Genomic DNA, 25,423 nt, shown 5'->3' with positions numbered 1-25,423 from the left:
TGCCTAGTGGAAAAGAAATCTTAGATATAATTCATAGAACACTGTGATATCCTCTACCTCGTCTATTTAACCTATAAATCAACAATTGAAGAAAGGCACTTATAATATTTGGGGGAGGAAAGTTTAAGAATTCCATATATCTTCTTTAGACCTTTTTTCCATGAACATACAGATCCAAAAAATAGCATTTATAGACTAATTGGGGGTACCGAATAGTTTTTCAAGACAAACTATATTCCCAAAGTAACTTTCTACAACATCTGAAAACTATAACAGAAACTAGACTTTAATCATTCTATGGGTGGACCCTTCAGCATTGTGGATGCTTTTATGCAAGTCAAAAGCTGGAAATACAGTTGTGACATAGTAGCAACCTCTGTCCTAAACCTCTAATCATCCAATCCTGATGGCCAGTAATGGCCCCCCAAAATGCTTTCGTCAGGTTTATATTGCTCCAGTAGGCAACTTGCATGTGGCGGCATATTTAGAATAGATAGTGGGACAGCAAGGAGGACAGAAGACCTTCATAGGATCACAGATATTGGAGCTAGAAGGGGAATACAGATCATCTAACTCAATCCCTCCTTTTATAGATGAGGAAATTGAAGCCCAAAATGATTAGAGGATTTTCCAGTGGTCACACAGACAATTTGTGGCAGAGGTAGAATTGTAACCTATGTCCTCTGTCTAAAAAATCCATTGCTCTTTCCACTATAACATGCTAACTGTCCTTCACTGGTTTTATTTTATCTTTGGGTGGTGGTGGTGGGGAATCAGTTAGTTACAACGTGTTGATTTTTTTCCCCCTGTGGATAGAGGCACACAAAACACTGTACAGGAAATGAAGATATCGTCTGACATAATTATTCACATTTCCATACTCCTTTAAGGTTTTAAAGCAAAACAAAACCCTGGAAAGTAGGTAAAGTTTTGTTACTTTCCATATTTTTATAGATGAAGAATCTGAGGTACATAGAGGTGAACTTAATTTACAGGGTCACAGCTAGAAAAAGATAGAATATTTTAGTTAAAATTATTTTGGCAGCAAGTATAATTCTCTTTGTGCTACATAGTGCTAGTCTTAAGAAGATAGCAATCTAAATTCTTTTCAGGTAAAAGGTTTGCAGGGTATTTATTCATCATCTTTTCCATACAGTCCATGAGTACTTGGTGAGGTTAGGATCCTGTTCAGAATTTTCTGAGTTACATTTGAGTTGGGTAAGCTGAGGGAGTAATGCCCCAAATTTCTTACATAGTTTCTGAACTCACTTCTTACATTTCAGTTATCTCTGTAGAAAATAATAAAATGTTATAGAGCAGGGGATTGGAGCATCAGAGAAGCTGGCAAGTCTATCCCCAGGGGAGCCATGTATGACTGAGGCAAAGAAAATTTCCTCCTCTTTGAATATCCGAGTCTGCTATCTTCTGATGAATTAGCCTCCTACATGCTTGAAGGAACAGGCTTCTTTATTTACAAGCCAGCAATGCTATGTCCTTGAAAACCAAAGGGCAATTACAAAAAACTTTACCTCAAGACACAAGACCTTGAATGCTAGAAGATTTCTTTTGGGAAATGCCTAAAAGTATCTACCTTCCTTTTAAATACATTGTCTCATTTCAATATTACGAATTGGGTGGTAGAAAATGACTATTCAAAGAACAACAGACTCATTAAACTTGAAGTTCAGAGAGTCTATTTTCAAAGAACAACTCTGCCTCTCACTATATATATGGCATTGAACAAGTCACTCATCTCCTTAAAGATCAATTTAATAGTTTGGAAATTAGAGTTAAGAATATTAATAGTACCATAGAGATGTTGTGAAAAAAAAAAACAAATTATAAACTAAAATGTACTATAAAATACAAATTATTACATTAATAATTTGAAGATCTATGTTTTCTACATTTAGCATTTTTCCTCAGATTAGAAAGAACCTATCCATTACTGTTTTATGACACAAAGTTTTTAATCTTTCCAAACCTATATATTTAGAATAAAAGAGGATCAGAGAGATCATCTTGTCTAAACCCCTTCTAGTAATGAAGGAACTGAAAATAAGAAATGTTAAGTGACTTACTCAAAGTCACACAGGTAATATGCAGCTTTGGTTTTAACTTCACTGATATCCAAGTCAACCAGTCTGCTCACTATACCATGTTGAATCTTTTTGTGATTCTGAAAAGCTCAGAATTGCTATAATTTGTTCTTTACAGCTGGAATTTATGTACATGCCATAATGAGGCAAGGGCAAGATTCCTTTTAATGGCATGTGACTTGAAGAGATCTAACAAATTATCTCTCCTAAAATTTTAATGTTATCAGAGAAGAGAATAAGGTCCAAATAAGTGGTGATTTTATACAGCACTGATCCTGTAATCAAAAGGACTCAAATTTAAATCTGGCTTCAGACACTTGACATTTAATAGCTGCATGACCTTGGGCAAGTGACTTAACACTGATTGCCTTGCATCTCAGGCAATTTCCAATCATCCTGTTTCACATCTAGCCACTGGACCCAGATAGCTCTGGAAGAGAAAGAGAGGCTGGTGACATTGCCCAGTACCCCCTCATTCAAATCCAATTCATATGCATGTAATGGCATCATGTCCCTGATGTCATGGTCTTCTTTAAGAATGAAGGATGGGGGCAGCCAGGTGGCACAGTGGATAAAGCACCGGCCCTGGAATCAGGAGTACCTGAGTTCAAATCCTACCTCAGACACTTAATAATTACCTAGCTGTATGGCCTTGGGAAAGTCACTTAACCCCATTGCCTTGCCAAAAAAAAAGAATGAAGGATAAACAACACTTGACTATAATGATAGATGCAGGTCAGACTTTTGTGTTCTGAATTCCAACCATTGTACCTTCTACTATGCTATAATCATACTTCTACTATAAGTATAATCACAACCACAGGTCATGGTGGTGATGATTTTAGAATTCAGAGGAGAAAGAAATCATGAGTAAGATTTAGGGGATTTAACTCTCAGTTCACCTGGTGGATCAACCTCATCCCTAATACTAAGAAACTAACTTGGTAGGTTTCTTTTTTTTTTCTGGTTAGATAAATATGACTGAAGTCAGTCTTTTCTTTGATTTTTATCTTGGAGAATAAGTAGAAAGGATATAATTTTGTCTCAAGAGAATTTATACACAACTTAGATTGGAGAAGTAAAAAAATCTCAGCTGTGATTCTAGGACAGTGGTATTCAGGCTATAGGAAAGAGATAATGATAATGTAGAGATTGGAATTGGAATTGGAAGCAGGGAGAAAGAGGCTACAGAGTGAGGCAAAAGGAGTTGAATAATTGGCAAAAGAATTGGATTCAAGTTCCACTTTCATTATTTTTTCTGAGATTTCTTTTTCTTTTTTCCTTTTTATGCATTTTTATTTATTTTCAATAACATGCAAAGGTAGTTTTCAACATTCATCCATTTGCAAGCTTATGAGTTTCACATTTTTCTACCACCTTCCCTTCCCTCTCCCCTCCCTATGACAGCAAACAATCTCCACCTTCATTATATACTAGTTGAAATGATTTATTAGCATCATATACTAGCTGAGGTAAGTCATTTCATTTCTGTTACTTTCAGTGTCCTCATCTGCGTAGTGGAATATCCTTGCAGAGTTTTGTAAGAATAAAATGAGGTAATGAATGTTAAAATAGTAAGAACTTTAAAATGGTTTCCAATATCAAGTTATTAACACCTCCATTTATCATTTCATCTTCATTCATTCCTTCAAAAGATGCATATTACTGCTCCTACCATCACCCCCCCCACTTTAGTCCAGCATTGTCAAGTACCCAGTACTAGGGATTTTAGAAGGAAGGATGAATTTGTTAATCCCATAAAGATTTGTTTAATCTTCATGATCCTCATGAATTGAGCAAATTATACACTGTCAATTCTGAATCACAGTGCAACTTCTCTGAATATCTTTCTCCTTCTAATACTTGATAATAATAAATAATGATGATAATGACAAAACCAAACAATTAGCATTTATACAACACTTACTTTATGCTATACCAAGCTCTTTAACTCTGAGAGATAGGTATTATTATTACCCCCAATTTACAGATGAGGAAATTGAAACAGTCAGAGCTTAAATGACTTGCCCAGGGTCTTCTTCAGTCACTTTACAGTTGGGTCATCATGGACAGGTCACTTAATAATCTCAGTTTCTTCACCAGTAAAATGAACTGGTAAAGAAAATGGTAAACCACGCCAGTATTTTTGCCAAGAAACCCCAAATGGGATCACTAAGAGTAGGACAAGACTGAACAACAACATCAACAAAGTTTTATATAATTTTCATATGTACCATTTCACTTTTATTTTTATATTCTCAATCCCTAAAATGGTGTATGACATGTAGCTGATCAATAAATGTTTATTAATTGATTATGAGGCTGCAATCTTTCATTCATCACTTTCTTTTTCTTATACCTCAGAGTATTATGAGAAGCCCAGTAAAGGACTTTCAATTTAACTTTTTTCCTCTAAATTTACAGATTTGAAATACAAAGAGTCAGATTATATGATCACATGCTTTTAAGGATAAAGGTTCCTACTCTTCTTGGGATATAGGAATTAATATTATGCTAAGCCATATTGCATGTGCTAGTAATACACAAAGGGGCACAATTCTACAAACCTTGCCTTTAGAGCAAATACTTTGCCTTAGCTCTGCCTTTGATCAGTGATGTCATGAATCCTGATCCACAGACATTTGATCACCAGCTACCTCAGATTTTTATTTCTGATTTACAGCTTAACTAGGTATCCCCAGGATCATAGGATTTAAAAGAAATGCTATATAACCTAGGAAAGGAGTTCTTAATATTTTTGTGTCAGGGTCCTCTTTTATATAGTGTGGTGAAATCCCTGGACCCTTCTCATAATAATCATTTAAAAGCCATAAAATAAAATACACAGGATTACAAAGTTAACAAATCATATTTAACTTATCAAAGTATTTTTTAAAAAAAATAACCAAATTCAGGGCAGCTAGGTGGAGCAATGAATAGAGCACTGGCCCTGGAGTCAGCAGTACCTGAGTTCAAATACAACCTCAGACACTTAATAATTACCTAGATGTGTGGCCTTGAGCAAGACACAACCCCATTGCCTTGCAAAAATCTAAAAAAAACCCCAAAACCAAATTCATGAACCCCAGGTTAAAACGCCATGATTTTAGAATAACCCCTATGTTTTCTAGAGAAAAAACTAAAGATCAAGAGGTGGCAAGATTTATTCAAGTTTGCAAAGGTGCAGAAGGAGAATTTGGCTCCTCTTACTTTAAATCTATATCACTTTCTGTAATATGTTGGCCTTCTAATAGGATTCTTACCTGTGAACTTGCTTTTTGGACTGAGCTCTCTTCCCAGCTACATCTCCCTTTTTCTTACCTGATAGTAATAGAATCTACTCATTGCCAAGACCTTTAGGGGTGCTGCTAGCCTCAAGTATCAAGGACAAATAAAAGGTATATATTTGTCTGAGCTCTGTTATGCTAACATGAGCGACTTTCTCCCTCCAGCCACCCTGGGGCACAGAATGGTTTATTTGAAGGTCTGTTTTGGGTTTTTTTTTTATTTTATTTTTGTACCATGCTACATAATTATACAGTTCCTTTGGAACATTTTGTCGTCTGGGAGATTTTCTTACAGAAAGTCTAAAGAGCGTAGGCATGTAGGAACTTGGCCAAGTTATGCACAGAGCTATATTTATACATATGCAAAGAGGAATAAATAAATTAAGTAAGCAAGCAGATACAAAATAGGAATTTTCTCCCAAGGCATGGATTTAGTTGCCTTCACCTCCCTCTTTTTATAGGATAAGAAGGCTATTTATAGATGTGATTTCTCCTTTAAACCCATTTTGTAAAACCAAGAGGCTAGCAGGATCTGACAATCAACTGTAAATCAACCAATTAATTCAAAAAAAGTATTTGCTAAATATGTTCTTTGCTTAGAGCACTGAGTCCAAGAGAGAGGCCTAGTTCAATTTTGACTTTGTCCTTGTCATTATGGAATTCATAGTCTAATAAATTTGCTAGACAAAGCCCAGGCAAACTAAAGTTTTTAAAGTTATTTCAAGTTATAATGTAAATAGATCCATACTTAAGGTTAGAAAGGATAGGTTTGAAACCAGGACCTACCACATAAAATAAGTAAGCACTGATGAAGTGCCTATCATGTATAAGGCACTATAGGATATAAAGAAAGGCAAAATCAGTTCCTACACTCAAAGAATTCATAACATACAAACAAATATACAGAAACAAAACATTTCTCTCTGTCTCCTTTCCCTTTCTCTCCTTTTCCTTGCTTTTCCCTCTCATAAATTAAAGATAATTATAGATAGTCTCTCCAATAAAGTATGAACATTACTAATAACCACTTATTAGGTGTGGGACAGAGAAGGCCCTTGTCCTCTTTGAAACTCCCTTTCCATAACCAATAGGAATACTTGCATTGCCTATATCAGAAACTGATTTTAAGAACCAAATGGCAATGCCTGTAAAGTACTTTGAAACCAAAAAGTGCCAAATTAAAATCAGTTATAAGACAGTGTGGTACAGTAGAAAGACCCATGGACTCTGACTCTGGCCTTCTGAGTAGCCACTGCCAGTTCCAGATTCTTGACTCTGACTTCAGCTAATTCTGATTTCTTTCAAGTGGGATATCATTTTTCTACCCTCCTGTGCTCTCTCTTTGATATAACAAAACCAAATATTTTGATGTAAATGCCTCACAGGGACCTCCAAATGGGGTTCACTGTTTTGATGAAAGAGGTTGTATCAAGTGCAAATAAGTTCCATTGTTAATACACTTCCTTTGAAGCCTTGTAATATTAATGCTGGTCTGAAGGTTTCTTAATTTTTCATTCTTTCTTTGCATTCCTTGGAAAGGGTTAATTGGTTCTGGTGTTTAAAAATGTGACAATCCAGAAATGAAACTTCCTGAATAAGGGTCTGCTCCCCTCCACTCTTTCCCATTCTAGTTAACACTATATCTACTTACTTAAACCACTTAAACTGTTCAGCATGCAGTTTGAAGGGCCATCTGAGGTAAAGCCCAACTAAGGTAGGGTAACTTTGTTTCAGAACACTCAAATTTGAATAGTTCCAACAATATAGGAAGAGAAAAAAAGCCCTGAATTTAGCACCTAATTAGAAGGTACAGCTAGTTAAGACAAGATACTAACAGATGGCTAGTTGCTCTTCCCCATCTTCACAATCTGACAGACTGCCTTGTATACCTAATGAGTATCCCTAATGACTCTTTGAATAGTAGCCTAGAAAGAGTAGGGGAGACTAAGACATCTAACACAGCTTCTCTAGAAATTGTCTTGAAAATTGATGTAAGGGCATCTTTTGTGCTACTTTTCTGAGTTATAATTTTCACTGTCGAATCACTAGTTAAAATTCTGAACTAGATACAATGGAATTGATATATGAAATAGGGGAAGAAGACCTGGCTTTGAGTCCCAGCACTACAACATACTGGGTGACTTTGGACAAGCAACTTCCTTTCTCAATATCTCAGTTTACTTATCTGTAAAACAAGACTCCAAGAATGGGAATTCTTAAGGTCTATTTAGGGAAATGATATGATATGATCATTCATAGATGGGAACATCAGTAGAAGCCTACTCAGTCCCACTGAACAACAAGGAGGTTTTTAAAAAGCATTGACTAACACAAAAATTCTTTTGTATGCAGGCTTGCAGAACTGTGCCTATGCATAATTTACATACCACTGCCCTGCAGTCACTTAAGTTGAAGAAGGACTGCCATAAATTTAGGTCTGCATATGGTAATTTATTTCTTATTTATTTTGCTGATTGACTGCTAGGGGCCTAGGATCTCCCCAAGCTACAACCAAATCTCATGTAAAGAACTGCAGGTGTGGAAGAAATAAGAAAGGAAAAAAGACTGGAGTCTGAGAGGATTGCTTTTGATTTCTAATTAATAACAATAATAATAATAATAATAATAATAATAATAAACTTTTTATGGTGCATACTATGTGTCAAGCACTTTAATCAAAGCTATACAATTATTGTCTCATTGATCTTCACAACAACCTTGGGAAGTTAGTGCTATTTTTTATTCTTGTTTTACAAATGAAGAAACTGAGAAAAAGAGAGGTTAAATGATTTGCCCAATGTCACATAGCTAGTAAATGTCCGAGGCTTAATTTGAACACAGGTCTAGTGCTCTATCCATTGAACTTCTATCTGCTTTGCTAGTAGTCCCCCTCACTTACTAGGTAGGTGACCATTGGAAAGAAACAGTCTACCTGCCTCAGTTTTCTTTTCTAAAGGTGGGCACCATGATATTTGACATTTACTAATAATGATGATGCACTATTAAGAACAACAATAATGATAGCAGCTAACATTTATACAGCATTTTGCTGTTTGCAAAATGTTTTAGAATATTCTCCCAGGAGAGGTAGGTGCTTTCATTATCCCCATTTTACAGATGAAGAAATTTAAGCCAAGAGGGGTTAAATGTTTTACCCAGGGTTGCAAAACTAGTAAGTGTCTGAAACTGTATATGAACTTAGGTCTTGGTAACTGCAATCTCAGCACTATACTGCTTTGTAGCTGGGAGATTGATTGAATGTGGGAAATTATATTGCATTTTTAATGACATTTTAAATGTATTCTTTTATACAAAGACCAATCTTTCAAATGCAAATATATTCTCAGTGATGTTTATGGTTGGGAATCTTGGAACTACAATCTCTGGAGAATAAAAGTTACAGGAAAACAGAAGGGCAATGGAGGCTAGTATGATGAGGACATACAGCATGAAGCCTATTTCTAAGGAAGTGCTTTTATGAAAAGAAAAGCTTAAGGAATATCACTGAATACATATGGAGGGTCTCAAAGATCCATTGGTACCCAGGTAATATAGAATCAAAAGAATTCCAGAATGCTGGTTACTGTGGATTTGGGGGGGGTAAGAATTTTCTAGAAAATCATGAAAAAGAATGTCATGGGTTGATAGGATATACATGTATTGGGATCTGTACCAATGGAAGAATGCCAACAGTGAAGAGATTATTATTATTATTGCTATTATCATTATATAATTAATAATTAGATAAAGGAAGAAAAGAGGTTTAGGAAGGAGAAATTCATAGTAAAATGTCCATTACACTGAGTGTAGGGGAAAGAATGAACCATTCTGGCTAATTTAATTTCTTGTGTCACTGATAATGAGTCCCCACATCCCTTCTGTTTTAACCCCTATGAATTAAAATTACTTTTGCATATTTTAGCTTGCTTAAACTACTGGGCCTTCCTCAGTTTTTTCTTTGTAAAATGAGAATGTTATGCCAACTGTCCCCTGAGATCTCTCCCTAATTTAGAACCATAATCCTATTACCTCAATTTCTGTAGTGAGTAATAAGAATAAAAACCCTCTCCTTTGTAAAATGCTTTACAATTTCAGAAATATTTTCATACAAATTGTCAATTTCATCCTCATAATAATCCTGGGAAGTAATCAGGGTAAATATTCCCCTTTTTCAGATAGGGATACGAGGTTAATTGACATTAAATGACATTCATATTCTCACAATTTAATAAATGGTAGACTTCTGAATAAAGCTCATGTCTTTGGACTCCCATTTCAGGGTTCCTTTTACTATACCACCTAGTTCAATAAGGTCAAGAAACCATAACTGAATCTCTTTGCTGCTTGAGGATCCTGCAGATCATCATTGTGTACATTAATCACAACTGACTAGAACTACAGTGAAGATAGAGAAACTGAAAGGGACCAGGAAGAATATTTGCTGAGTTCAGGACACATTTTGAAAAACATTTTGCTCTTACATATCTGATGTTGCTTTGATATATACCCTTCTTTAAATTTCTATGGCAGCACCATACTTCAGATATTCATTAATTCTCTCCTAGATAATTATAATAAATCCCTTAAGGGCAGTTAGGTGGTGCAGTAGATAGAGCACTGGCTTTGGAATCAGGAGGTTGGGAGTTTAAATCCAACCTCAGATACTTTTATTAGCTGTGTGGCCTTTGGGCATGTCACTTAATACCGTTTGCCTTGCATCTAGGTCATATCCAGTCATCCTGATTCATATTTGTCCACTGAACCTATGGTTCTGGAGGAGAAAGTGGGATTGGTCACTTAATACAGCACCCTATCATTCAAATATAGTTCATGTGCTTGTTATAGCATCATTTCCTCTGATATCATAGTTTTCTTTGAAAATGAAGTACAAAAATATCATATCATAATAAATTCCTAATTGGACTCTCTTTGACCAGTCTCAGTCTTTTCATCTGATCCTTCATTCTTCTACTGGAATCTTTTTCCAAGTTCATTTCCTAGTTCAAAACTTTATTTAGTTCTATACTGACCATAGAAAATATATGCAAACTTGTTCCCTTAGCAATAATGATACAAAGTACCTTAAAGTTGGCAGACTTTATTTTTAATTTTTGTGGAGAGATGGGTACTTTTATTGCTTCCATTTTATTGATGAGGAAAGTGAGGATAAGAGAAATTAAGTGATTTGCTCATGGTTATACTACTAGTTAAGTATCTGAAACACCTTTGAACTAAGGTTTTATTGACTCCAAGTCCATTACTCTAACTAGTGTATTGTACAGTTGCCTAAGCTAACTAGCAAGTTAGTCTAGAACTTAAGGTCTTCCACAATTTAATTCTAATCTATTTTTTCTCCCTTTATTACCCAGTCATTCCCTTCACATATTATATATAGCTATACAATCTTATTATGTCCTCTTCTGCTTGTCTTGTTATGACTATTCCATGACTTTCCTATAGACTTCTTTCCAAACCCAGATGTTTCCTTTTGAAAATCTTCTCTTCTAGGTGAAAGTCACATATAAAAACCATATGCAATATATAGGAGTTTGATTTCTTTTAGACATTAACTAGTTGCCTGACAATGAACAAGTTACTTAACTTCACTTTTTCTCATCTATAAAACCAAAATAATACAGTTTACACTACCTCAATGATAGGATTGTTATAAAATGCTTTGTAATCCTTAAAACATATGAAAATAAATTACTAATATTGGTGCTGTTCCCCTCAGAAATCTTCCATATCTTTTCCCACTATAGCTAGACAGCTAGAAGCAATCTCCCCCTTCACTTATTTTTCTTTCCACTCTCTCTCTTGGACTTTTCTTATGCATTTAATGATTTTTGAAACTTGTATTCTCTTTATTTCTATATGTGTACCTCTTCCTCACTATATGATATGCTCCCCAGAATTCTAAAGTTTAGAGGAAAAGAGTCTCTTAAAGATATATGTAGCCTAACCTTTTAATTCACCCTTCTTGCTCTCTAAATTTTAGTCCTTCTACTTTCTTACTCTGTTCTCAAAACTCTGCAAATATCTTCCATTTATTTAAAGGACTATGTATTATTTCTTGGCAGTAGGAGGCAATGTCCTTAAGAGTAGGGATCATTTCATTTTGGGCTTTGAATCCCAATCACAGTGCTTGGCACATGCCAAGAAAATGAATGCTTCTTTAATTGAATTGAATAAAAATAAGATCAAATTCACCCAAAGTATAAATGGCAGAACCAGAATTTGAACAGAGATCATATGACTTGTTATAGTATAGTAGTTCTGGTGCAAGAATACCTGAGTTCTAGTCGAATTCTGATTTTTATTACCTTTGTGACTTGGGGAAGTCCAAGACCTCCCTGGGCCTCAGTTTCCCCATTTATAAGAAGAATAGAAACAGCTGACTTCTTAGGTACCTTCAAACTTTAGATCAATGATCCTTGTGGGTCTATGAATTTCAGAGGTCTTTCAAATTTGTTGTTGTTGTTTAGTCATTACAGTCATTTAACAACTCTTTTTGAGTCAATTTAGGGGTTTTTGGTAATGAAATTGGATTGGATTGTCATTTCCTTCTCCAGCTCATTTTACAATTGAGGAAACTGAGACAAACTGGGTTAAATGACTTGCTCAGGGTTACATAGCTAGTTAGTATCTGAGGTCAAATTTGAACTCAGATCTTCCTGACTCTAGGTCCAACAATTTATCCTTGTTCCATCTAGCTGTCCTTTCAAATTAGGGTAGTTCTATTGCCCCAAAGGCAAGTATTTAAATTTTAATCTTTGCATCCTAGTGTCTAACACAAAGCATCTATTTAATATATTTGTTAAACTGAATTGGATTATTTTAAGTTTGACTACTTTGGCCTAAATTTCCAGTGTCGGAAAACAAAAGTTTAATTAAGTAAATATTCTAATTAGTTGAGAATCTGCTAAATATTTTAAAATTTTAAAACCATACATTTTTGAAAGTCACATCACTTAAATTTAACAAGTATTTATTAATAGCCTACTATGACTTAGATTTTGTAGAAGGTGAAAGGGACAAAAGAACAAAACAGCCCTTGTATTAGAGTGTTCCTGGGGGGGGGTGGCAAACATGACATGAACAGTCAAGTAAATATGAAATAAATGTGAAGTATTTTGTGAGAGGATGAAGGTGGGGATGGTTAAGGAAGATGTACTAACAAATCTATAAGAAAAGATTTCTGAAGATGGCACTTGAGTTGAACTCTGAAGTGAGCTATATATTCCAAGAAGCAGACATGAGGGGAGAGAGCTTCCCAGGAATGATGCAGCAAAACGTTATAGGAGTGGGACATGGAATTTCATGTAAAAGGAACATCTTCTAGGCTAATATGGTTGGAATATAGATTACAAGTAAAAATCATGTGAAATCTTTCTAGAAAAAACAGTTGGATGATTAGAGGAATTTTTATTTTATTCTAAAGGCAACAGGAGTCACTAAAGTTTTTGGAAAAGGGAGTGACTTGTTCAGAACTGTGCTTTAAGAGTGTATAAATTTGATAGCTGTGCAGAGAATATATTATATTATAACAATAATGGAAATTACTTCCTCTTGGCAAAGACTCACCCACAAAACATGAAAATGGTGCTGGAAGAGGCATCATAGGGCAGAGGTAGAGTCTGCTGGAGACATAGTTGTTCACAACCCCCATTGAAACCATCTGAACAGTCAATCCCTTTGGAATAATCATAGCAGCCAGTACCATCTTTCATTGGCCTCAGCTCTTCTGGGCACTGCAAGAAGAAAGAAGAATATTGAAGGTTGGGGATATAAAAGGGAATTCTTCATCACTTCATTGAATATTAGAACTAAGAGAAACCAAAAAGCACAGGATGTTAGTATATAAGCCATAGAACTTGAAGAAACTTTAGAAAACAGAACATTACAACACAGGTTATCAAATTTTGCCATATCTTTAGAATATAGAACTTTAAAGTTAGAAGAAATCAAGATATCACCTAGTCTATCAGTTACCCAATCAACTGATCAAAACAGCATTTATTAAGCACCTACTATATTCCAGGAAGCATTAGGGATATAATGACAAAAATGAAATAGTCCTTGCCCTCAAGAAGCTTACATTCTATTGAAGGAAATGGTGTTTCATAAAAAAGCATATATAAAATAAATGCAAGATAAATATTTGAACACAGGGTACTGGCTGCAGGGTAGGGCAAGAAAAGTTTCATGTTCCTTGAGAAGAGTTTTGAAGACACAAAGGACTTAAAGAATCATAGCTTAGATGGGATTGTATTTCAGATCAAGTGGGGCAATTAGTACAAATTAAAGGAGATGAAGAAACTGAAGTCTAGAGACAAGAAATGACTTGTCTAAATTAACACAATTATTAAGTGTTAGATTCAGTCATGAATGATCCACCTTCCACAATTTGGAAAATGAAAGGGGAGGGAGAAAACCCAGAATCTACTTATTTATGATTTAAAAAAACCTTTTATTGTTTAAAAAAAACCCAACGATATAGTGAAGAGTATGTCAATCTACATTTTGGGTACAGTTAGCATATCTATTCTCTATCAGCAAGTCATCCCTTTCCCATTGATGGGGCATAAGGAATGAAAGATGCATACTTTTATATGTGAGGAATCTGTCTTCATTACAATTGCCAAGCATGTATTCTAAGCAAATTCAAGAAACATCTTTCAGCTTAAAGCCTATTACCTCCAAGAAGTTGTCCCTGACTACCCTGTCTTTCAAGGACTTTTCCTACTTCTGTATTTCCATAGCACATGCTGTCTAAGATATGAGCCATTTATTGAGTTCTTTGCATAAATCATCTAAATAGTTAGTTAGTTGGTTTTTATTAAGAGTAAATGATTTCCCATCTATAGCATGGTGTGTTGGGATAGGTACTATGCTTCATAATAGACACCATTTAAATATTTTTTGATGCTAAAGGAGAAGGAGAAAAGAAAAGAATAGACACTTCAAAAGACATTTCTCATCAAATAAATTGACTATCAGAAGATTTTTAAAGGTGCAAGACAAAGTCTTAAAATATCTGATGGACTGTGATGAGGAAGATTACCTTAAAAGACAGAACCTAAATTTACCACTTAAAGTCACAAGAAGGGAGATGCTTTGCTCAATAAGATTTCCCATGAATCATAACTATACAGAGAATTGGACTGTCACAGGGGTAGTGAGTTCTTCTGACTTCAGAGATGTTCAGAGTAACTGGATAGTTCTCTTTTTCAGGGATGCTATTAAAATGGATTCATGCTAGGGGTGAAGAGGGCATTGAACTAGATAACCCAACATCTCTTGAAGATTTCTGCATATGAGAATTATTTCATTTTATTTTGTGAGATTAACCCATTCCATATATCTTGGGCAGATGGAATTTAACCTGCTGCTCTCCTGCTTTCTTTTTTGCAAGGCAATGGGGTTAAGTGATTTGTCCAAGGGCACATAGCTAGGTAATTATTAAAGTGTCTGAAGTCAAATTTGAACTCAGGTACTCCTGCCTCCAGGACTGATGCTCTACCCACTGCACCACTTAGCTGCCCCTTTCCTGCTTTCTTAGAGGAAGTTAGGTTCTGGTTTCTCCACAAAGATTAAAATCCATATCCCAGACCATCCTGATCCAACATGGGAGGTCCCAACTTTAAATGTTCTTTCACCCTGCTCTTCTTTCTTGCCTTATTCCTGCTATTTTCTCTCCCTTCCTACCAGTCCTTGAATAACTATAAAAAGAAAAGGCTGAAACAAAAAAGGTCAATCCTTTTGGAAAATAAATTGCGTAGCAGAATAGCTCACAATTAAAAATGCATTATAGAGTTCTTGAGGATGAGTTTGACTGGAGCCAACACAGGTGCTAGTGAAGGCAGGTTATAAATGGCCTCTGTCAAGTTGAAGAAAGGTTATAAAACTGCTACATTTGGTGCTTAAAAAAGAAAATCAATTTTCTATGTGAGTGAAATGCCATACATATTAATAAAAGTTCAGGAGATCTCTTGCTCCTGCAGGGCTTGTCTCTGGGCAGAAGCCACCAGGGCATGATGTATTCCTGGTCACTGGGCCAGTAGTATGTGGCTGAAGGCATATTTTGCCTCACTTGGGTCCCTCAGAGACAAAAACCTGGAAAGAGTCCTGCTGCCTTTTTCTGCAGGACAATTGGAAGCATCGCAGACCTATCATCAGACAAAGAACTCTTTTATCAGGTAAGCAATGATCTCTCCTTCCCCACCCCCACCTTGACTTCATTCATTTCATTTTGGCTTATGACTTAGGTTTATAGAATATTAGAGCTGGAAGAGAGCTTGGAACATAAAATATTAGATGGGTTCTTCGTACATAGATAGGTAAAGCATAGAATACTGGAGCTTGAAGCAGTCTTAGAATGTAAAATATTACAGATGGAAGCAACTATCTCAGAAACCATCTAGTCTAATCTTAAATTTAGGTTTATAAGTTTAAAAGAAAATAGTTGTTCCTCAATATAATAGTTTTCATTTGCAATCCAACTTTATGCATTTGAAAATACTATTTTATGAGTGTTGCCAATTTTAAAAGATTGAAGACAGACGATTTAAAGCCACTGAAAAGGTGAAGGAATTAGTAGCTCTCTGGGATTTTAAAACAGTTTAGGATTTTATTGCGGCAAAATATTGTTACAAGGTACACAGGCCAAAATTAGTAAGAAAATCAGTAAGCACCCTGAGGACAGGCCAGGTGGAGAGAGAGAGAGAGAGAGAGAGAGAGAGAGAGAGAGAGAGAGAGAGAGAGAGAGAGAGAGAGAGAGAGAGAAAGAGAAGAGCAGGCAGCCATAAGGATAAGGCTTGGCTTAACCAGGTCACATGGTGAGACCCACAGTGCTCCACGTGGATTAAGGAAAAACCAGAGAACTCCCCATCCTTCTGAATGGCAGGCTAGAAGAAGCAAGAAGGTCAAAGGCTTCCTACTAAATGCCCTTTTGAGGTAAGTTGGACAGAGGGTGGTGCTTGGGGGTTGTTCCTACACCTTGGAGGCAGGTATTCCCCAATGGTAAACACCACATACTGGTCCCTCCTGTCCCAAGGCACCTGATTCTCCAAGTTTAACATGTCATTTCCTGACTTGCCAGCTTCCAGACCAAAGTTAAATGAAAGGGAAAATAGGGACAAGATATAAACATCAGTGTCCAGGAAGGCAGGATTTCAAGAACGGGAACCTTCACCCATTTAACAGATTTTGTTTCTGATACATCATAATTCATAATTCTCTACATCATGAGGGTGTCTATAGGTTTCACAAAACTTTCAAAATATGCTAATAATTCCTTACCTATTCCCAACCCCAATTTTTGCAGACAGGGAAATGGAAGACTAGAGGAAATAACTGTATTTCCACAGTCAAACAGGCGAATTGACAGGAGTAGTGCAAGCATCAAAGTCAAGTCCTCTTTCAAGTGAACAGACTAATTTAAGAGACAGAAGTAACACATGTTTTTTGAGAAATTTTATAGGCAACCCTTGAATGGAAAATGAATACCCCAAAACTTCAGTTTAGTCTTGTTCTCTGTCCATCTCCTCTCTTCCATTTGAGTTGATTTTCTCCTTTCACAACATGATTTTTAATCATTGCACAGTCATTTGTTTCTGTTTGTAATTGTGCATTTTAATGTTCATTAATTATGAAATGCAAATTGCTTTGAGTGTAAAATTTATAAAGAACAGCTTCTCTTTCCCCACCCTCAGGATGAGAAGGCAAAAATGACAACCAGCTGCTCTCCACAGGAAAAGGAAATTAGAAGAGAGGAAACAACATTAGTAACAATGACAATAAGGAAAACCTCAACAATTTTTCCTTTGACCTGAATGTGCTAGTGAGGGATCCCTTTGGAGGCTATAAGCAGCATCCAGACCTAACTTTCTAAGAACTGATTACTTAGGGAGAAACCCAATAGCCATCAAAGGAAAAAGAATGGAAATTAATACCTCCCAGGGATGGTAGGTGGAGGAGGGAAGGTAAGGTGGGAACTAGATGCCCAAAAGGAAGTAAACAAAAGGGATGAAGGCATAGTATCTGAAGAATAGAAATGTGATTGCAGAGAAAAATCAGGAATTTCCTCTATGGCAACCAAAAAGAACTAAATAAATCACTGACTAGGTTTTAGAAAAGACTATTTTTTAATTACAATACCCTTGTTGAAGAGCTCAATGATTTTCCTGGGGTGAAAAGTAAACTTTATTGTGAACAGTAACAATAATTATGTGAAAGTAACTTGCTAGAAAAAGATATTTGAGGCAGAAATCTGGTATTGACTGCCAATTAGAGCTTGGGGGTTTAGTCATATAAATGGGCATTACATGATTTAGCAGATATGGAAAGAAAGCCTACAGAGAGGAAGAGACTTGACCAAATGTCACAAAGTGCCATCTATCCAATGGGAAAATCAAGACTAGAACGCAGGTTGTCTCTTGACTTTTTAGTTAATGCTCTTTCTGCTATAATTCTAAACAAATTTAAGTGGCAAGAATGTTTTTGTCTGTAGCAGATCAGCTCACAAGGACTTAGGAGAGATTGAAATTTTACTCATGTTACTCAAGGACAGAAAAGACCTATCAGCCATAAGGATAAGAGAGTGTGGAAAGAAAGGCTGAAGGGATAGATGAAATTACTAATAGCATGCAGGTGACTGACAGAATTGTTCACAAAATTCTAAAACACATCAAGATTGAAATCCAACAATCGGATATTGAGTTTATAAACCTGCAGGGAGTCTACTCTTTAGATATGATGGCAGAATTAGAGATAATTAATAGACCAAGGCACTCCTCACAGAAGAGTCAACAAAGAACCCACAAGAACAGAGAATTAAGGAACTTTATCCTTTTATGTAACAAATAGTGAAATGGAGCCCTAGAGAGAGGAGAAAATGATTCACCCATGGTAACACAGGAAACAATGGGAAGATCGAGAATTTGAATGCAGATTCTCTGACTAAAAATTCAGTCCTTTCCTGTAACAACTCTGGGTAATCTCTCAATTTATTAAGCAAAATCCCAGAAGTTTTGGATAATTTTCTGAATGACAGCTCTATAATGAATGATTCAGGGAAAGTTCTAATCTTTAATGTTGACATTGAGGAACATAACTACCCTATCCCTTTGGTGACTCTAGCAAAGACATAATCCTAGGAAAATCAATTATGGGCAAATTGATTCAATAGAAAGAATGCTGAAGTTGGAATAAGCAGAACTGGATTTAACACAGTACCTTACACATAGTAGGAAATTAAATATTTATTGATTGAGTTTATTCCTTTTTGAAATAGAGACTGGATGATATAATGAATACTAGGGCTGGTCTGGTGGTCCAGAAGACCAGGGTTTAAGTCTGCTCCTGATGCTTTCTGATATTGTGCCCTTAGGAAGGTTGATTATCCTTTCAGAACTTCGGGAGGTCTCTGATTATAATTTGATGAGGAATGCTAACTTGCTAACTTTACCTTCTCCATACTAATGAAATACTAAATTTAATCCATATCACCTATCCTCCATTCTTGTGGACAGGATGAAAAGATTTAGACTAAACAATAATTTAATTAATTGGATTCGGAAAGAGTTGAATAACCAAACTCAATAAAAAAAAGTCATAAAAGGTTCCATGTCTACCTGGCAGTGCTCTAGGGATTCTTGTGTGGTCCTCTGCTGCTCAAAATTTTTATCAGTGAAATCACTTGGATAAACATATTGATGACATGCTAATAAAATATGTAGGTGACACCAAGCTGGGAGGGATGGCTAGATGACTAAATGATAGAGGTAAGATCCAAAGAAATCTTGACAGACTAGAAGGTTAGGGTAAACACAAGCAGATTAAATTCAATAGGAATATATGTCAAGTTTTATATTTGGGTTCAAAAGATAATTTCCCAAGTACAAAAAGGGAGAAGTGTGTTTGGAAAGCAGTTTCCCAAAAAAGGCTCTGAGAGTTTTAGTGGATTTTAAGTGCCTGAAGAACGGCTGTATGTAAAAGAATGTTTTGATTTTTTTCTGTTTGGTACCACAGGGCAGAATTAGGAAGAACAGGTGGAAGAGACAAAGAGCAAATGTCCTGATAAAACAATTCAGAAATGAATTCCCTCTAATTGGAGGTCTTCAAGCTGAGGATTAAAGTCATCCTGTCCAATATACACTTTTGGGGATGCCTTTACAGGCATAGATATGAGAAGATGGTCAATTAGGCACCCTCTAACATCAAAATTCTATAATTGTGTGACTCTTTAAATTCCATCCCTGAGGCTTGCTATTTGATCAAGTTCTTTCATATCTAATCAGCAAAGTTTCTCCATCTGAAAAATGAGTCTAATATCACTTTTATCAATTATTTCACTTTACTGGAAGAGAAAGGGTTGTTTTTTTTCAGAATCAGAGGACCTGGAAATGAGTTCTAGCTTTACTTGCTTCCATTGTGATTTTGATAAAGACCCAAACCCTCTCTAGGTCTCATTTTCCTGATTTGTAAAATAATTTTTTAAAAAGTTGGATTGAATAACCTAAAGTATTTTTTCAGGTCTTGATGATCACATTAAATATCATGAAATTGACTTGTAAACCTTAAAACACTACAGAAAAGTTAGTTTTTGATATTTCTGTGGTTTTTGGTATGACTCAGGTGGTATAGGCATTGTTCTTAATAGCAGAATACACAAATAAAACGGGGGAAAGAATATATGTCAGATGCTCTATTTATGTCTTCCTCACTTGATACCCTGTTCATGCAGCTGACATTGATCTCTGGTGCAGGGTCCTTGTGTGTGGGCAGGAAACAGCCCCTCCCCCACTCCCACTCTGTAGCTGTCAAACACTGAGCTCTTCTCCTGGTCTCCATCAGTTATTGCCAGCATTGATTTGTATGGCCAGGGTAGCCTCAAGCCCATAATTACAGTGAGTTTTAATCAACCTTTCATCAATTCAACTGCAGTTCAATTTCTGATCTGCTGTGGCAGTGACATACGGGAGGGGCTTTTTCAGAAAAATGACTAGGGAAATCAATAGGCAACTCATATGGTAACCCTGCCAAGATAAGCACCTCCAATCCAGTTCCAGGCCCATCTTGGTGGCGGGGGGTTGTACACCTCTGAAGGAAATAGGCCAGGATTAGCACAGAAGAGACCATTAACCAGGTCCTGAAATAAATCATGGTGATCAGCTCTGGTGGAGAAGAGAATTTGGCTGTGGAGCCAGGCTCTGCCTAGAGAATACAAGAACCTGTGGCACTATTCTTCTGCTTCTTTTCAACTAGATACATTGATATTTTCATATAGCTATTAAATGTGCCTAGCAGAGTGCTAGAAATTATGAGATGTAAAGAGTCATAAGAGACATTTCATCCACTCTATAGGAGCTCATAGTTGTGTTAGAGAGATGACTCACTGTGGAAAATAGTAAAATAACAGCATGAGGCAGTCTGTAATTAATCTCAGATCTTGTGAACAGTATTGTGTAGTTAGAAGGCTATTTGTCATCTATGTTTCATTCATTCATTCATTTGTTCATTCATTCAGCAAATACTAATGTGCCTATTGTATTCAAAGCCCAGGCTAACCACTGGGAGATTGATACATGCCTTTATGGAGCTTAAGCACACGACACAAATATAATGCATAATATGTGATATATCATTTAGAGAGAAGCAGAGTACTATGTGAGGTTGAAGGGGGAAGTAGTTACACACATATGCATACACACATATATACAGATTTGAGTCAAATAATTTGAGGTTTTTCTTGGTATTAGAACTACCTATATCAATGAAAATCATAACTCCCTCATGCTAAAAGATCATAGATTTAGAAATAGAAAAGAACTTAGAGTTGCCTTGTTCAACTCCCTCATTTTACAGGTTTGGAAACAGACATAGAGGAAGAAAATGAGTCTCACCAACTAGTTAGAAATTGAGATGGAACTCAAGCTTAGCTATATAGAATCCAAGTAATAGAAATTTTTTCTATTATGCCACATTCTAGATGAGGATCAGTCGAAGGAACTGTGAATGTTTATGATGGAAGAATAGATGTATGGAGATCATGACAGCTGCTGTCAAGAATTAGATCTGTCTTGGTGAAGAAGGATTAGGCTCATTGTGTGTGTGTTTGAGAGGGTAGGACTAGACACAGAGGTTGGAAGCTGAAGAAGGTAGATTTAGAAGTGATGTAAGAAAATATTTCCTAATCTAATTCAATATGTGCTGGAACAAAAGGAAGAGAGAAAAGAAAGAAGGGAGGGGAAGAATAGGAGAGAGAGAGAGAGAGAGAGAGAGAGAGAGAGAGAGAGAGAGAGAGAGAGAGAGAGAGAGAATAGGAAAGAAGGAAAGAAACAAAAACAAAAAGGAATAAGGGAAAAGGAAGGAAGCAAGCAAAAAAGGAAGGAAGGAAGAAAAGAGAAAAACAATCCAATTCCTCAAGCAGATTATAATTTCCAAGCTGCTCTTCAGGCAGTTATGAGTTCCCTATATTTGCAGTTCTTTCATCAAAGCATAAGTGATTACTTTTTTGAAATGCTGTGAGGTGATTTTTCTTTAGGTATGGTTTGGAGTAGATCCTGAGGTCACTTGTTCATTTAGCAGGCATTTATTGAGAGTCTGCCAAGTGTCAGATACTTTGCTTAATATTGAGTATACAAAACAAGTTTAAAGACAATCAGCCCTCAAGGAGCATACTGTCTAAAGGATCAAGTAAAGAAATTCCCATTTCCTCATCGCTATTCTCCAAAGTGAATAATCACCTTGCCTTAAGACATTTCTGGCTAAGATCTAATACTTTTAGACAAAACAACAGAGTCTGCTATTTCTTATCCCCCTTTCCTGTTCTTACATGAAAATTAAAGGAAGTTAAAAACATTTCTTACCTTGCTTTTCTCACTATCTCTAAAAGTATATATAATAGTCACTCTTAATTAGATTGTAAACATTCTAAGTACTAGAATTGTAATCTGAGAGAAAATAGTCTCTTTACATTATACTTATAGCCTCTTATTCACATTTTAAGTCTTAGGAAGCTGTCATATAGGAGAATGATAAAGACATAGGAATTGAAGCCAGAAGACCCGAGTTAAAGTTTTTTTTTTATTCTTTTGTTTTTACTTGATATTTTAATTTTTTAAAATTTATTTTAACTCTGTATTCCCTTCTTACCTCTCTATCCCTCTCCCTGAGAAAGTGAGCAATTCAGTAAAGACTATACATGTGTAGACTTGTAAAACCTTTCTATAAACAGTCATTATGAAAGAAAGCATAGACTCCTGTAAAAAAAAAACTAAAGAGCAATAAATTTTAAAAATTGATGTATCTAATCTATGTATCTAGCCATCTATATGTTTCTTTCTTTTTTTTGGGTTTTTGCAAGGCAAATGGGGTTAAGTGGCTTGCCCAAGGCCACACAGCTAGGTAATTATTAAGTGTCTGAGGCTGGATTTGAACTCAGGTACTCCTGACTCCAGGGCCAGTGCTCTATCTACTGTGCCACCTAGCTGCCCCTCATCTATATGTTTCAATCTGTATTCAGAAATTATCAGTTCTTTCTCTGGAGATGGATAGCATTTTTCATCATATACATCCTACAGAGTTGTTTTGGATAATTGCATTGCTGAGAATAGCTAATAATTTGATAATCTTATAACATTGTTACTTGTACATGCTACATTTTACTTTGTATCAGCTCATGTAAGTCTTTCCAGGTTTTTCTGAAAGCATCCTGATCATTTCTTATAGCAGCAAAGTATTCCATCATAATCACATACTATAATTTGTTCAGCCATTCCCCAATTATATCCCCTCAGTTTTCAGTTCTTTGCCACCAGAAAAGAGCCACTATAAATATTTTGCACATATAGGTTCTTTACCTTTTTGATTTTTTAAAATCTCTTTTGGAAAAAGTAAACCTAGTAGTAATAAAGTAGGTCAAAGGGTATACATAATTTTAATATCCATTTGAACACAGTTCCAAATAGCTCTCCAGAATTGTTGGGTCAGTTCACAGCTCCACTGACAACCAGGCTTGGAGAAATTTAAACAAAATAAGTCTGGTTTGTTTAAGAGGTTGGATACCATTTTATTCCCCATCCTTTGTTTGGAAAAAACACAATTCACACTGCTGTGGCTGCAGTCATGCACTCACTTCGACTCACTTCTGCTGATCAGAACCATGCATCAGAAATGATTTTATATGCTGCTTGGCTCTAAAAAGCATGAAGCAAGAGTCATTGAACATATGCTTATGTGGATATATATTTACACAGCTTATGTCAAGTGTAATTTGGGGTGGTTTACAGATTTTATTTTTTGCCACAGAAAGCAATTTAAAAGAAAGAGAAGGACCCAACCCAAATGGTGACAGCTGTAGCTTTGAGTTGGACCTGCTGGGAGTCCCTGGGATGCTGAGAGTTCTGATAGTTGAGTAGCACAGGGAGATACAAGAGTCAAGGCTCATAGTATCATGGAAATAGAGCAGGAAGAGGCCTCAGAGACTATCTCATTGAACCCTCTCACTTTACAGATAAGCTAATTGAGGTCCAGGAAGACTAACATAATATTTTTAAAATGGTGAACAAAAACCAATGTTGACCCAGGCAAAATTATAAAGTGATTTTTTAAAAGATGAAATTGAAACATTTTCATTACTTTTTATCATTCCTATTCTACCTCCACTCACACTCCTTCATCATAATGCATCACTCAAATATAAATACAGGAAATATTTAGAAAGTGCTTAGAGTGAAAACAAAGAAGGCATGGGAGAAAGACAAAATTGAAATGAGACACAATTTTGGCTTTAATTGAGTTTCTGATTGGTTTGAGGATTGAACCCCAGTATAGAGAGCCATCATGACTGATATTACATGACTGATGCATTAGAAAGTCATGGAAGAGAATATGTGTGAGTTCTGAGGGAGAAAGCATCATTAGAGTCTGGGAGAGAAAGCTTCATGGAGGAGGTGGTATGTTATAGATAGATAAGAATAAAATAAGAAAAAAAAGAGGACCAGTATTGAATATACAGGGAAAAACATGAACAAAGAAATAAAGATGAGAAACAGAGAGACAAAGATAGAGTCAGAGAGATACAGTACAGAGTAAGAGGCAGAAACAAAGAAACAGACAGATTGACAGAGAAAGAGAGAGAGAGAGAGAGAGAGAGAGAGAGAGAGAGAGAGAGAGAGAGAATTAGAGATAGATGGAGAACAGAGAGGAGAGAGGAAAGGAAATGAGAGGAGGGAAGATGAGTAAAATAAAGGGGACAAAGAGAGGGGAGAGGAGAGACAGAGAGTTGGGGTGGAGTGGGGGGAATTATAGCTAAAACATAGTATGTGTAAAGGAAAGTGTTATATGATAAATCTAGAAGAGTAGCATCACTCCTATTATAGGAGACCTTGGTTTTCAGACAGAGGAGACTGAACATAACTTGGTAGGTAACTGAAGATTTATGAAAAGATTGGCATAACTGGATATGAAAGGATTAGATTTGTCTGTTTGCCCCAGACTTGTCCCAGAGGCAAGGACTAATAGTAATGAAGAGTGTATGAGGGGTAGTAGAAAGAAGGCAGATTTTGGCTCAATCTAAGAGGAAACAATCCTTTGAGTGAGAACTTTATAAAAACAGATGAATTATCATCATAGGAGACTTTCAAGCAATATCTGGAAAACTGCTTGCCAGGGCTGTTGTAGAAGACAGTCTATAGTGAGTGCAGGTAAGACAAGGTGAGGCCTGAGATCCCTTCTAACTCACATTCTGAGACTAAACAGGAACAGAATAAAAGTAACTATTGAGTCAAGGTAGGGCTCTGCTCTCTTCTGAAGGACCATGATAAGTAATGAACTGCTTATATAAGTTCATGGATCTATCATATCATTGCTGTACACATTCCCTCCCTAGATACAGATAGACAGCTATTTCATGCCTTTTCCTCCTATTATTTTTGTCCATGTCTCCCTATAAGTACTCCCCTGTGGATCTACCTAGTGATTACTCTCAAGTTCTTTAAAGATTTCACAGGTAGCAGTGTGACACTCAGACTG

At 36.1% G+C, this 25,423-nt stretch overlaps 1 protein-coding gene across 2 annotated transcripts in view; it reads right to left on the bottom strand.

Moving 5' to 3' along the window:
* ASTN2 (astrotactin 2) overlaps positions 1 to 25,423 on the bottom strand; it is a 1,297,121-nt gene that overhangs the window by 573,456 nt on the left and 698,242 nt on the right. For both annotated transcript variants that reach the window (XM_074211727.1, XM_074211725.1), the window contains one exon: positions 12,971 to 13,137. In XM_074211727.1, coding sequence (XP_074067828.1) covers positions 12,971 to 13,137 — 167 coding nt within the window. The remainder of the gene's footprint in view (positions 1 to 12,970; positions 13,138 to 25,423) is intronic.

This window comes from Macrotis lagotis, chromosome 1 (genome assembly GCF_037893015.1).
Source record: "Macrotis lagotis isolate mMagLag1 chromosome 1, bilby.v1.9.chrom.fasta, whole genome shotgun sequence".
NCBI lineage: Eukaryota > Metazoa > Chordata > Mammalia > Peramelemorphia > Peramelidae > Macrotis > Macrotis lagotis.
Note: the sequence above shows the minus strand (reverse complement) of the source record. Positions and strands in the feature narration are given on the sequence as shown.